At 36.5% G+C, this 15,316-nt stretch overlaps 2 protein-coding genes across 8 annotated transcripts in view; both read left to right on the forward strand.

Moving 5' to 3' along the window:
- DST (dystonin) overlaps window positions 1–15,316 on the forward strand; it is a 302,794-nt gene that overhangs the window by 158,025 nt on the left and 129,453 nt on the right. For all 7 annotated transcript variants that reach the window (XM_082306929.1, XM_082306927.1, XM_082306930.1 and 4 more), the window contains 14 exons: window positions 166–261; window positions 1,608–1,733; window positions 2,135–2,287; window positions 2,540–2,694; window positions 2,826–2,952; window positions 4,120–4,303; window positions 5,323–5,480; window positions 5,811–5,989; window positions 6,217–6,355; window positions 7,189–7,382; window positions 9,686–9,848; window positions 10,535–10,618; window positions 10,709–10,816; window positions 11,560–11,658. In XM_082306929.1, coding sequence (XP_082163055.1) covers window positions 166–261; window positions 1,608–1,733; window positions 2,135–2,287; window positions 2,540–2,694; window positions 2,826–2,952; window positions 4,120–4,303; window positions 5,323–5,480; window positions 5,811–5,989; window positions 6,217–6,355; window positions 7,189–7,382; window positions 9,686–9,848; window positions 10,535–10,618; window positions 10,709–10,816; window positions 11,560–11,658 — 1,965 coding nt within the window. The remainder of the gene's footprint in view (window positions 1–165; window positions 262–1,607; window positions 1,734–2,134; window positions 2,288–2,539; window positions 2,695–2,825; window positions 2,953–4,119; window positions 4,304–5,322; window positions 5,481–5,810; window positions 5,990–6,216; window positions 6,356–7,188; window positions 7,383–9,685; window positions 9,849–10,534; window positions 10,619–10,708; window positions 10,817–11,559; window positions 11,659–15,316) is intronic.
- LOC309588268 (uncharacterized protein) lies at window positions 13,247–15,168 on the forward strand (the record flags this gene model as incomplete). The annotated part of the gene is made up of 1 exon (XM_082307321.1): window positions 13,247–15,168. Exon 1 carries the CDS (start codon window positions 13,273–13,275, stop codon window positions 15,166–15,168), a length of 1,896 nt encoding a protein of 631 aa, XP_082163447.1. The 5' UTR covers window positions 13,247–13,272.

Consider the following 15,316-nt stretch of genomic DNA (forward strand, 5'->3'; position numbering starts at 1 on the left):
ACATCTAATTGGAATTTTCCTTGCTGCACCTTGCTTTTCCTGGGTGAGGAGGTCAGTTTAGATGCCTGTGTTTGCTACATTACTTTTATGTTTCCTAAATTCTGGAAATGTATGCATGTTTTAATTTTAATTTCCTTCTGTAAAATCTCTTTGTCTCCTTTAAAGGCCTACAGAGCTGCAATGCAGACACAGTGGAGCTGGATTCTTCAGCTCTGTCACTGTGTTGAACAACATTTGAGAGAAAACGCTGCATATTTTGAGGTAAGAATGTGAAATGTTTTAAGTTAGCACCATAGTAAAAAAAGTTCCACTGAAAGTGCTAGTTGCTGTCTCACAGTAGTTGTAGAATTGGCATCTGTCATGTGCAGTCATTAGATGAAGAGCCATGCTCCCACAGTGTTACCACACCTGCACTGTTTTCACTACAGTTATGTCAGTTCACAGCAGATGAAAATCTGGCCTGATGTTTTTTCAGAGTGCCACAGCTGCAAGTAGAGACTCTGAGAAGGAAGCCGTGTTCGCTCCTGTCATACACAACTGCTGTCATTACAGCTTTTGCAGATGATGTAGAGTGGAGGGTGGTTAATGATGGCCAAGGGAGAACATATTCTAGGTGTTTGTTCCAGGACTATCCAAATAGAAATGGAATGTACCGCATTAATAAACGGAGCAGAGGACACCCTGACAGCAGACATGTCCAACGAAACACCTTTCTGATTATCACCCATTTACACACTCAGCAAATGATGCAGTACTCAGTCACATGCATGAGGATCAAAGTTTTAAGGGTTTCTCAGTTACATACACGAGGATCGAAGATTTAAGTGGTTTTGTTTTAAAAAAAGAAATCTACTCCTTTTCTATATTTAAATTATAAAGATTAGTACTTAGTGTCTTCTGGGTTGGGTGGTTGAAGAGGAAGGGGGGTGATGTTGGGATGAGCCTTTGGACTGAGAAAGGTGAGAGCCCAAAGTTAGGAAATGGAAACTGGAGAAGACAAAGTTGAGCGATTTGGGGTCCTAGTGGTAGGGGGAAGAAATGGGAATTCTGGATTTGAGAAATGAGGTTTCAGGGACAGAATGGGGTGAGGATTATCACAGGACATTTCCCTTCCCAACTCTGCTTAACCAGGGCCCTAGCTTGGAGGTGCAGATGCCCATGCAGAGCTGCCAAGTGTGACAGCTCACTTCCTCTCCTGCACAAAAAGTTTGCTCCGGTGTGCTTGCTGAAGTTTGCAGCTAGTTTGCTACAGTTTGTAGGCTGTGTCTGTTTTTTATATATGAAAGTAATTGTAATTCCAAGGGAAGCAAAAATCACTTCAGAAAAGTTTTCCATTGCAGGAACAGTAATTAACTAAAGTTCAATAACTGCTGAAGTAATTTTGCATGTGGATAGTACCGAGAATAACGGGTGTTCCAACATGTGCCTTCTTGAACAGTACATTTAGACATGAAATCACGAATAGTGTTGTGTGATACAGAGGTCACCTCAAGCTACTAGAAAAGGTTATTTTTAAAAAGGCAGCACTTAAAGAAAACTTCATAGTGTAGCTGTTTGTATACTTTTTAGGTTGTTTAAAAATAACCTGGATATTTATCTCATCCTAGTTTTTCAGTGATGCCAAAGAAGCTATGGAATATTTAAAGAATCTGAAAGATACCATATACAGAAAATACAGTTGTGATAGATCGAGCAGCCTTCATAGGCTGGAGGACCTTGTTCAGGAGTCTATGGTAAGAATTCAAGGATCCTATTAATGTGAGTTACAATTAAACAAGAAATGTGTAGATTATAGTTGGATATAAAATACGTGTGTTAAAATTATTCCTGTAAAGTGAAGGAATACAAAAAGATGATTTGTTTTTTAGAACTTATAATTAAATAATTGCAAGTACCCATGTATAATGACTGTTTTTCATACCCTTAAAATAGAGTTTTATTTATTTTTTATCTTTACAATACCAGATGTTGTGGGAAACTAGTGACTTCAGAAAGATACTTTGTTCTTGTAAAATGTGTTACTTTTAAGGAACACAGTAAAATAAGTCAGGAAAAGAAAAGCTTAACAGGATCAAAGAAGCAGCACTGTATTCTGGCCATCTCTTATGACGTGTTCTTTTCTGAACTGTTTTAGGAAGAAAAAGAACAACTCTTGCAGTATAAGAGCACAGTAGCAGGCCTTGTGGGGAGAGCAAAGGCAATAATTCAGCTGAAGCCAAGGAACCCTGACTGTATACTCAAAACATCCATCCCAATTAAAGCCATCTGTGACTATAGACAAATTGAGGTTAGAAACTTGAATTTCTTCAAATCAATTACAGACGTGAGAATTCAGCTAAAGTTTCATTAATTACCATGTTCCTGGACAACACTAGGCTCTAAATTTCTTCCACCCTAGTAAACAAGAGCAAATCCTTGTGTTGAACATTGGTTTTGTTGTTCTGTTGCTTATTTTTTGACACCATTTGGAGAAGTGCTTTGTAAAAGCATTTTGTAATGCTTAGCTCATTCAATTATTCTGCTTTTCTGTCAATACTAGATAACTATTTACAAAGATGATGAGTGTGTATTAGCAAACAACTCCCATCGTGCTAAATGGAAAGTCATTAGCCCGAGCGGTAATGAGGCCATGGTTCCATCTGTATGCTTTACAGTTCCTCCACCAAACAAAGAAGCAATAGATACAGCCAACAGGTAGGCACAAACAAACAAAAAAATTTCTTCTAAAATTCATTTATGTGAAGCTTGGGTTAAAATAATGTTTAACTTTTTTTCCCTTTTCATGTGTTACTTTGATCTAAAGTTGGAGTCATTTTATGTTTCAGGATTGAACAGCAGTTTCAGAATGTTCTGGCCCTTTGGCACGAGTCACATGTAAACATGAAGAGTGTGGTGTCCTGGCATTACCTGACAAACGAAATTGAAGCTGTTCAAGCTGGCAATGTTGCCTCGGTACGTGCTACATCTAGCAAGGGCCTCTTAGCCATTTGCCGGGAAGTTATAGGCTACACTTCCCAGAAATATTGTATAATCAACTGTTTGCAGCAATCCTCATCTTCCTTGTGGGAACAGCTGGCAGTGGCCACGCTGGTTACTGCTGTGCAATGTTCTGCCTTGATCTGAGTAGCCTTTACACAGATGCGTTTTGGGAAGGAGCAGAGGTTGTATTACGAAAACTACCTGTAGCCTTATTGCACTAATCTCTCTAGCTGCCTGTTGTCAGCAGAGGGACAGGATCTCTTGAAAGCAATTGACCAGTGACTAAATCTGAATTTTGTTCTGGAAGAGTCTACCTTTCTGCATTTGTGCTGAAGATATCTGGGGAGATTTGCTTCATTAGGCTAAGGTTAATCTTCATGAAAACCCCCGTTGCTTCCTTATGGCTGCAGCTTCTTACTAACAATGGAATAACTGTGAAGCAACATTTAGTCTTTCAGGCTGAAGGCAGCTGAACACTTATTCCTCTGTAATGCATTTTTTCATTCTTATACATGTCTGTAACTTGAAATGTCAAATAGCTAATTAGGATCAATTTGTCAGAAATGAAATAGTGATATAGATCAAAATACTGTTCTGTCTGGCTAAAACTGTGTGTGAGATCACTGAATCACACAATGTTAGATGTATAGCGTAACGCTATTTAATATAATAGTTTATTACACAACATCGGTGTATATCTGCGTACAAACTGTTGCAATAATATTTGTAATACCCAAAATGACATTTTCACTCCTAATTTCCCACTGTTGCTGTTGAAAAGAAGGAATCTGAGATAATTCTTGAAGTGTCCCTACTTCTGTGACTCTTGCTGGCTTCCTGTTTGTTGCTACGTGGCATTAGATGGAGAAACAGTGTCTGATGTAGGATTGTCTTAAAATAGCCCATTACTGGCATTAAAGATGGAAAAGGATTTTTTTAGTGAGTGTTAACTATCAGCTGTTATGCTGATACCTGTCAAGTGGACTCCAGCCCAGGAGCAGCAAGCTTTCAGAACCTTGATTCTTTGATTTTACCACCTTAGTAATTGGTCAATATTGCTTTTTGATAAAAAGCGTTACAGGGAACTGTGTGAGTGATGCATCATTGCTGACTGTGCCTTGGGTTTATAATCTGTTGCAGATAAAGACGATGTTGCCAGGTGAACATCAGCAGGTTCTAAGCAATTTGCAGTCCCGCTTTGATGATTTTGTGGAAGATAGCCAGGAGTCCAAAATCTTTACAAGCTCCGATACAGCACAGCTGGAAAGGGAAGTTAACGTTTGCAAGCAATACTATCAAGAGCTTCTGAAATCTGCAGAAAGAGGTAAAACTTTGCTGAGAAGAGTAGAAAGATGCCGTCATGAGAGAGATTGTAGTTCTTGATAAAACTTTTCTCTCTGAATACAAGCTCTAGTGAATTACCCATTTTATCATATTGATATTGTTAATGCCCCAGTTCTTCTGAATGGATTGAATCATCATTTTAACAATGTGCACAATTACATTGTACAGAAGCTCTAAGTTTTTTTCAAATTTGTGTATACTAAGCTATGTAGAAATATTGATGTTACTTAATATACAGAGCACTACAAAAAATTTTACACCCCAGAATTTATTCTGTGCACTACAGCTCTCTTTCGTCATGCCTTCCTTGTTTTTGAATGTTGGAAAAGCAACTTGATTACTTTGTTGAGTTCATAACAGAATTAGAACTTTTTTCACACTGCTAAGGCAAGAAAAGTGTCCTAGATATTTTCCTAGCTCCACAGAATACCTGTAGTTACTGTTTTCTTAACTCCGTTTTTAAATACAATAAGAACAGAAAGCTTTAAGTACCTGCTCTGATTTACTACTCTGTCGAGTAGCCAGTGACTTAAAGAAATACAGTAGTGCAAAGCTGATTACTGCATTAGCATAGTTCACTATACGTAAGGAAAGATGTGTTGCCCTGTGTGTCTGAAAGCAAGGATTTAAACAAACAAACAAACAAACAAACAACAAGCCCTGGAGATTTACTGTAGTAGTATGCCTGATACCATCTGACTGAAAGAATCAGTGACTGTGTTTAGCAGTGTCTGTGTGAGGGTTGATGCCTGTGCCTAAGATGAATGGTCAAAGATGTATGCTAATTTTTCACTTGTGAGGAGGTGATCTAATAATAGCTAAAATTTAAAGGTTCCTAAAATTTGCCTTAAAACCAAAATTCAATGGAAACTGATGGGATTTCAGCCAGTCATGAAAAGACCTGTAGAATGGTGACTTTATAAAGTGTTTCATAAGCAGACATGGTGGAAATAACGTGATGGCTTTGTTTGCTAACATGTGGCTTGTTTCTTTCAACAGAAGAGCAGGAAGAATCTATTTACAATCTGTACATCTCCGAAGTCAGAAATATCAGACTTCAGCTGGAGAGTTGTGAGGAACGGTTAATACGGCAGATCCGAACCCCAATGGAAAGGGATGATCTACATGAAAGTGTGTTTAGGATTTCAGAGCAAGAGGTGAGCCTTTGAGAAAGGCTCTTTTACCTAGGAAAAGAGCTTTATTTTAAAACAAATACATCCAGACGTTTTGAGTGTAGCCAGGAAAGATTGCAGTGCACCTTGAAAAGACAGGAGTCAAAGATTAAGCTTGTGTTTGTGAGAAGAAAGATGCCAATAAAAGGCAACTCTGTTAGTTTCCCTCTTAAGCATACGTTCCTTTTTAAAAATTTTTAATGGCATCCACATGAAACAAGCAAAAGAGAGCAGACCTGTACTGGTAATGATATGTAGAGTATACATGAGGTTGATGTAGGATAAAAGCACTGTCAATCACCTTTCATTTTACAGAAACTGAAGAAAGAACTGGATCGACTGAAGGATGACCTTGGAGTCATCACAGATAAATGCGAAGAGTTTTTCAGTCAAGCTGCTGGTTCACCTTCAGTCCCTACTCTGCGCTCTGAACTCAATGTTGTTATTCAGAACATGAATCAAGTTTATTCCATGTCTTCCATTTACATAGATAAGTATGTAATAGGTCATCTCCCATCACACGTGTTTTAGTTTACAGTTTCTCTTCAAAATAAATTAAATATAAAATATTAGTATGAATAATACTGATCAAGGAAAAGGGAGTTAACATAATTTTAACATTGTATAAAGGGGTACCCCGTGACATGAAAAGACTGAAAAGCACAAGTGTGTTGAGTGTTGTTACTGATGGTTCAGTTAACAGGAGATTACCGTTTTTCAGATTAAAAACTGTAAATTTGGTGCTGAAGAACACCCAAGGAGCAGAATCGCTAGTAAAACTCTATGAAACTAAGTTGTGTGAAGAAGAGGCAGTAACAGCTGACAAAAACAATATTGAAAATCTGATGGGTACATTAAAGGTAAGAGTTGGCTGGTGCCTGTTCATGGGCAAAACAAAAAATAATAGGAAAATGATCTGTCTTACAACACCTGTTTTGGTTATGCTGTACTGTATAGTGTATCAAAAATTGGCTTGTGTATTTGGAGGAAAGTCTGTATTAGGATTGACATCCCAGAAAAAAATGACAGCTTTGGAGCATTAGGAATTGGATAGTGTGCACGAGCATTCCTGCTGTTAGGAAATGCCTTGCAGTATCTGAACTTTCAAGAGGGGCACTTGTTAATGCTGCCGTAAGGCTTACTTTTTTTGTCTTTTCAAAAGGTAACATATGCTTAAGGTAACATAAGTATATTGTTACATAAATGTGGCCACAATAACATTCCTGCTAACTGCTATGGTACACTAATCAGGGTTTCCTAGGAGGTTTGGCAGATATCTTTAAGAAGGGGTAAGATTGAAGTTCAGCATTTTTTGTGTTATACCTGTATATACCTCATTTTAATATTGCAAATGATTAGTAATGGTTTTTTGTTAGATAGAATGATTGGCATCTACCTAAGGATTTTTTTGAAAGCTGTAGTTTATAAGATAAGTGTGTTAATTTGCTTTCTCTGTTTTGATGTATGTGTCGTGGGGGATGCTTTTACTTAGAATTATTCTGCAGTTCATAGCTAATTAGTTGCTTCAGACCCATTCTGGTGCCATTGCAATGTTTGAGCAACCAGAAGTAAAATATTCATTTAAGCATTTTTCATTTATTCATTTATACATTTTACTCATGTAAAATATTAATTTATAAAATAGTGTCATAATCTAGGATTTATTTACAATTTGTCATTTATTGCATACTAGCAATGGAGATCTGAAGTAGATGAGAAAAGACAAGTGTTCCATGCCTTAGAGGATGAACTGCAGAAGGCAAAGATGATCAGCGATCAGATGTTTAAAATGCACAAGGAACGTGATCTTGACTTTGACTGGCATAAAGAAAAAGTTGATCAGTTAGCCGAGAGGTGGCAAAACATTCATTCTCAAATTGAAAATAGGTTTGTATAACTTTTTATTATAATCTGTTCATGTTTTATGCTGGTTTTGTTGTTTCTGAGGAAAAATAATCAGAAATGAGTGTTAAAATAGGTCAGAATAATTTTCTGAGCTATTTGTGAAAAGTACTAAGATCAAGGATTCTTACCTTTCCTGTGCGCTTGACATTGTCTTTCTTTTCCACCAGAAATGTCTGTGACTGTTGAGCACCAAAAGATAAGCAAGATATAGAAACTTAATTTACTTACTGAGACACAGTAGAGAGAAACTGACTGTTTCCTTTCCAAAAAAAGCCTGCAGAAATGGCTTGCTGTCCTCTGGAAATACCATCTGTTTCTCCACATAATTAATTCTGACAGGCTAAACTGATGATCAGTTATGATTGGATTCATGTTAACTTGCTTTTAATGACTCAAGTGCTAAGTCTGGAAGTCCTTAGCTTCCATTGACTTCTGTGATAACTTTGTCACAACAACTTTTGGTGAAGTGCCAGTATTTTCTTTTGGTGTGCAACTGTTTTCATGCAGCCTCAATATCTGATTGAGATGTTGCTCTAAATTCAGCCCTTCAGTATTACTGTCACGATGAATTTGGAGAATGTTACTGAAATGCACACGCCTACACAGATGTACGGATACAGCAGAACACATCTACCTGTAATTTTGAAGGAGATGTCCATACATGACATTCCGGGAAATACTTTTTCCTTCAGTCTCTATAGTTCTGTTTCCTATATGGAAAGGAATATAGGATTCCATATAGGAAACAGAACTATAGAGACTGAAGGAAAAAGTATGGGTAAGTTAAGGAAGTCTGTACTATACAGCCTGAATTTATTTTCTTTAAAATCTACTTTAGTTTGTCATTATAGATAACCTGAACAAGAGCATCAAAGATAGTGCTTTTCGTGTAAAACTTCACACACCCACCTTTCACATTTTTGTCCTCCTTTTTTAAGGGGTGGATATCTGTACAGGTGTACTACTGAAGTTATTTAGTTTTAATTAACTAATTTAGTTGTCTGTGTTTAACATTGCTAGAAGTTAAAAAGGAGATGGGCAAAAGCTGATTTATTTAAAGCTGACTGCAGAAAGGCTAGGTTTAAATCCACCTCAGATTTTTCATCATCTGGTAGCGTGACTTAATTTAAATGATGAAACAGTAGTTTTGTCAAGTACTGAAGTGTCCTTATTTCTTCAGAAGGCAAACATGAACCACATGCTCTCCTCACAGGGCCATATCCTGAATAGAATATGCTGAAACATGGCTGTTAATGCATAGTGGCTTCTAGCGTAAATAGGACAGATTGTGGTAGTTGCAGCATGTCGCTGTAAACAAGCTGCTTTCTGCGAATGTTTGCTCTGCTACTTCCTAACAGCTTGACACTGATGATCATTATACGAAAAGTATGTACAAATATTGGCTGCAGTTATCACGATCCTTTCTCTTTTTCACGGTTATTAGCTTTAAAACATGCTCAAGTATGAAACCTGAGCAATATTGTTTCCTTTGCTTGCTCTTTTTCAGTCTCCTTTTGGCGTCTTGAGAACACCACCAGTGTGATTCAAACTATTCATTCCAAATCAGACTATAAAAAGTTGTTAAATAAGTATGTGCATCCATAATCATGTGGTGTTTTGGATTAGTTTTATTTATATGATCTTTGAAGTATAAGGATCATGAAAGAAAAAATGTCAGTATTTTCATTAATATGGAAACCACTTTCAAGAAATACACAGCACTCTCTTTTCAGGTCAAAACCATGATTTAAAAATGGACTTACCCAACAGGATCAGTTGCCTTTGCACATTAGAATATTTAAAAGCTTTGAGTTTAGTGTAACTCCTGTTGTTTTGTGGGAGACAGAGTATGGTGAACTGCTGCCTAACCTGCAGTGCAGCTCTTTCCCTTCTTGATTCACATAGGTCACATTTGAAATACTCTCACTTCTTATAACAGAATTAATTGCTGTTGCAGAGACTTCCCTCTTCTTGAGGATTCCTGTGCTCATGGAGTTTCAAGCAGTTTAGCTCACTAATGATGGATACATGCAGAATTTCTTCTGTAGTAGGATCTCTCCTGGGTGTCATTTATGACAAACAAAAAGATTCCTTCAAGCTGGGAATCTTGATGTTTGAGAAGTTAATTTACTGTTTAGTTAGTGTTATTTTAGTCTGTTTATAGTGTAAGCTATAGCAGAGCTAAGGTATCCAAAGCCTTTAAAGCTGTATTTGGCACAGTGTTGTACTTTTTAGCTTTTATATTCATCTTCTCTCCTTTGGCATATCTTCTTAAATAAAATCAGGTTGCGTGACTTAGAAGGCATTAATAAATCTCTGAAGTATTACAAAGATACTTACAATTCTTTGGACACGTGGATTCAACAAGTGGAAGATACTCAGCGAAAGATTCAAGAAATCCATCCTGAAAATAGCAAAGCATTGGCTAAACAGCTGAACCAACATAAGGTATGAAAGGGATCTCATTGTAGGAAAGCACTGCTTTAATGACTGAAAAAGAATTAAAATATCTTTTAAACCCAGTCATGTCAGTCTTATTTCTTGATAGGAAGTGTGTATGTCCCTCTACTCTTATTGTAAAATTCCAAATAATCACTGGCTTTAATGTTTTTATGTTTACAATGCAGCTAACATCGGTAACGTATCGCTCACTGATTATCGTCATTTTATAGACCAGATTGTTTTGGTCTTCAAATCTGCAAGAAGAGCAAAACCTTAGAGAGTGCCTACAATTCTGGACTCTCTTATCACATTATTTTTTTATTCAGTAATGCTCTTGGTAGTTATGGACATAGAAATATTTTCATGGAGGCAGAGCTAAACTCAACAACTCTCTCCCGCAAGAAGGAAATGCAGCTTAAATAAGAGACATAATAACAAATTATATGCATGAAGTGGCATATTCCTAGTTTCTTTTTAAATTCACTCACCAGCTATTAAACCTGGCAGGGTTTTTTCACTACTTCTGTAAGCCTGACAAAGTGAGGACATGGGCTTGAGCATGTAGTTACTTGTACACACGTGGAAATGAGTGTATTATTTAAATTTCATTATGTTAGATAAAGTAGAAAAGCTAATAATAATAGTAATAAAAATCACTTTTTAAGATGAAGATGTAGATTCATATTTTACAGATGCTGGTTTCTGAGATTGAAATGAAACAAAGCAAAATAGATGAATGCCAGAAGTATTCAGAACAATACTCAGCTGCTGTGAAGGTAATAAATAACATTATACTTAGAATACTTTTTTTTAGTGTCAGTATCATGTGGAATGCCGATCATTTCGTGTATTTTCTCTTTTTACAGGACTATGAGTTGCAGACTATGACCTACAGAGCTATGGTTGACTCCCAACAAAAATCTCCAGTGAAACGTCGAAGAATGCAAAGCTCATCAGACTTCATTATTCAAGAGGTAAATGGATTTCTTACCACAGGAAAATGTGGGGTTTTGAGGCTTTGCTTAAAACAGAATAAACACAAAAATGGGATTTAGGATTTATTAATGATGAAATAGGGTAACCCAAGCAAGATTTTTTTTTCCTCTATAGATTTATGATGTGATAAATATCCTATTGGTCATTATCCAGTATTTAGATAATGAGACAGTATATGGCTGTTGATGAACAAAAGTCCCACAAATCATAAAAAACTATATGAGAAATGTACCTCAGTAAAACTGTTGAGAACTACCTCTGGGCCAGATCTTGAGCACAGTAAACAAGGGGAGCTTTCATCTTTGCTATGGTAAAACTTACCAGATCTGGACATTTTGACAGATCTCAAGGCAAATCATCCTCATTTGGGTGGGAAGGAGAATTTCCCTGCTAACTGTTAGAGAGAGGAGTAGTGACCAGCACTGCTTGTCCCTCTTACAACCTGTTCTTACAGGGGGGAAGAATCAAGTGACTGTAAAGTCAAAACATTGTCTTCTGTTTGTTCTCCTTATGGTTCTCCATAGGTCCTTAGGATTTATTTGTGCAAGTGCACCCTGCTGAGGGCATTCAACTTTGGAATCAAAATTAGGACTGTGGATTCCACAATCAGGATTTTGGAATCAAAATTGGGATAGATTCTAGAGTAGTTTTCATCAGTTCTTTGAAGGTTAATGAGAGTGTTTCCCTCTCTCTCCTCCCCCCCACCTTTGTTTCTCTGCAGTTCATGGATTTACGGACTCGTTATACTGCCTTAGTGACCTTGATGACCCAATACATTAAGTTTGCAGGTGACTCTCTGAAAAGACTGGAAGAAGAAGAGGTAGGTCTTCCCTTGGCAGCCAACCAAGCAAAAAGAACAGCTAGGCAAATAAAAAGCACTATACCTTTTGGAATTATTCACAAAGTTAGCAGCAGATATGAAAGACTAAAAGTCCTTGTATACTGCACTGTATACAGGAATGTAGGAGTGTTAAAATACATCATTATCATTCAGATAACCAAAATCCTATACCATCCATACATTTTACCAGTTCTTCCAGCTAGAAGGATCATATGATTCACTAAATTCTTATGGAGATGTAGTTACATACAGTACATTTTAATACTTTAATATTTTAGGGCTTGATCTTTTGGATAAATGCAGACATCAAGATGAGGGCAAACTCGGTGTGCATTCACTGTTGATATCCTGTGTAGGCCTTAATATTCCATAGTATGCATTTTGGTCCACTTAGCAGCATATAAGAGAGTTCTTTAAACAGGTAGATGCGATACCCTCGTAATTAATTTAAGTTTCTTTGACGTGTTGAGATTTTTTTTTTCGTTCTACCTTTCTACTGTATTGATTCCTTGGGTTCAAACAGCATTTTATTTATGATTATCGTTGAATCTGATTAACGAGAGTAGGTTACTGAAATAGAGCAGACAAATTACTCAAAATACATGCTTGCTGCAGAATCAACCTTCCAAATAATTGAGAAAAAAAACTTTTAAATTCTTCACTTTCTTTGGAAATGTTTCTCTCTGAAAGAGGTTGTATAGTCATTCTTTAAAGACTACAGTGTTTTAGTATAATCTATACAGTGCATATCTCTAAAATAATCCCCATATTAAATGTAGTTCTGTAATTAATTGTACCCATATTAAATGTAGTTCTATATAAATTACATAAAATTGGAGAACACTCTCATAAGGGTATAAATTTTAATGTTACTATTACAGAAAAAAATCAGAGCTCTTAATTGAATGTTATGTGATTCTGGTGCTGGCTTTGTCTTTATTGGCTCTTCTTGCTATGGAATACCTCTGGACAAGCTGTAATGCTAACAGCATGTATCTTTGTGCGTTATGAAGTGGTGGAGCATACAGATGGAAATAGATGATACTTGTTGATAAGTAGCCATTATAACTGAGGATTTAGTATGACTAATAATGCTAATGGTATCAAGGATAACAAGTGGAACAAAGAACAAGAATTGAAACAAGGATCAAGAAACCTGTGAATGCCAATAGGCTTCACTTTCTTCAAGAGCAAATGGAATCTTTTAAACTCTTTCGAGTTTCAGTCTGATCTGAATCTCCAGGACTGCTTTTTTGGAAATCAGACACCCCCCATCTTCCATCCTCCTCCACCTTCCGGCAGCCTTCTACATCTTTTGATAGCTTCTTTGAAGATAACCTAAGTAGGTTTCCAGTCTCAAAGTGATTTGATGTTTTTTTTCTTTGTAATCGGGGTAGCAAATCAGAAAATGAATAATCCTTTGCAAAGGAGGAATGATTATTTTTTTTCTTCTGGGATCAGACCTCTGAAGTCTGTGATTGTTCCAAGATTTTCTTCCATGCCAGTCTTTCTTCCTAACTCTCAGTAATGGCATTAAGAATGCACAGAATAAGGAAAAAGTAAGGTCCTTTCCATGATAACTCAGTTTAATCCATGTGCTGTCATGCTCAGAGCTTACCCGAGGAGAGTGAACTCCAGCAACCTGTGAAGTCAGCTGAAGTCTTTCAACGTTTGGGATGTAATGAAGCTGTTGAATTCAGAGAGAAAGACACACCTAATGAAAGCATGATGGATGTGGAATATCTGCAAAAAGATAACTCTTCCAGTAAACCTAAACACACAGAAAATAAATTGGAAATTGATAGAAGAAAATTAGATGTAGACAGATACGATGAAATCAAAACTGATAGAACATTAAAGCAATTTTTAAATTTCAGTGGACAAGAAGGTAACGTTAGTGACAACAGAGAAAATAAGCTACATACAGAGCAAGAGAATTTAGTGGGTATTGGTAATCAAAGTAAAGAAGAAAAAAATGGTAGAAAAGATTGTTTTGTTTCAGCTGAGATCTGTGGGAGTGTGAATAATGATCCTGGTGAAATGTTAAATGAGCAAATTGCTGATGGAGAGAGACAGAAAACAGAGGGCGTATCAAAGAAGTTACCTGAAGTGGAAATGATGCACAAAACCACAGGAAAAAATTGTTCAAGAAAGGCAGGGAGTGATGTTCCAACAAAGGACGAATGTGCGATGCAATCAGAAACTAATTTTGAGCTAACAACGAAGAAAGATGAAGTTACTCCAAAAACTGGAAAGCATGCCCTGGATATCAGCCCTTACAAGCAGCAACATTTTTCACCAAGAACTCATTTTGAATGTCAGCGTAAAGAACATTGCTTTGCAGAAAGTAATAGCCATACTACTTTAAACTCTGAAGACAGAGAGTTTCAAGTGTGTGGTGAAAAAGGTGACTGTCTTTCAGGTGTAAGGGATGCAACACCTTTAGAGAAAGTTGCATCCTCTTTCAGAGAGCTGGCGGCACACAAGGCAAGTGAAAAAACAAAGTTAAATTTGCCGTCTGTGAGCAATTCATGCGTTTCTGGTAGTGTTAAAAGGGATACAAACAAACTGTACAGAGCATCTCTGGATAAAAGTTACTTCATAGCAGAAAACGAAATCCTAGAAAAAACAAATTTAAATCTAAATGAAGCCAAGAGTACAATGCAAGAAATTTTGGCTGTTCCTTCAGGAAGTATTTCAGAGAATCAGTATGCAGCAAAAGTCTCTGAATCTTATCCATTAGATTTTGAAGTGTCACCAGTGCAGAGTGATCCAAGGTTAGGTATGGAATTGTTAGGAAATACTGGTGATTTAAATGCAAATATAGCCCTCTCAGAAATTATTTCTGGAGGAGAGGATTATTTTCCATTATCAGAAGATGAATTAGCAAAAGAGCTTTTGAGTCATGGTGAGAAAGTAAGTGAGAAGAAAATATCACAGGGGAAAATTTGTGGTTGGGACAACATAAATACGAGTGGGAAGAAGCGGAGTGGAGAAGACAAGTTAGAACAGGGTCAGAAAAGTAAAGATGTATTGCTAGTTGCAGAAATGGACAGTAGAGATAAGGGTCATAGCACTAAGGTACCTGGAAAAAGCACTGAACTCCAGAAAACATTCTGTGAAAAAACAAGGAAAAAAGCCTCAGTTGAAAAAAATGAAAAGCAAAAAGAAAGAAACAATGATAATGAAGAGAAAAGCAGCACAACTATTATTAAGGTACCAGAGTTTTTGTGCAACGCAAATGAAACAGTTAATTTAAAATTGATTTTAAACCACTCTAAATCAACATTTGAATCTCAAAATATGTCAAGGTCAAGTGATTTAAAGTTGATTGAACATAATTTAAACAATGAATATGCTAATGATATTAATTACTGCCTTTTGAGATGCTTACATTTTTTAAGTTCTTATAAATTTATTTTTGTTTATTTTGTATTACTATCTAATTACTATCCTTTTCTCCACCCAGCTGATGCTCAGCCACATTGATTAGAAATAATGAAAGATAACAAGATATAGTTTGTGACTGTATCTGTACTTTTAGTTGTTCTTTTTCAAGCATAATACATTAGATTTTGTGTCTGTGGGAGATCTGATAAGAAACCAATTTAAATGTTTTGTATCCATTGGGGTCTGT

The sequence above is a fragment of the Platalea leucorodia genome (genome assembly GCF_965183815.1).
Source record: "Platalea leucorodia genome assembly, chromosome: 3".
Classification (NCBI taxonomy): Eukaryota; Metazoa; Chordata; class Aves; order Pelecaniformes; family Threskiornithidae; genus Platalea; species Platalea leucorodia.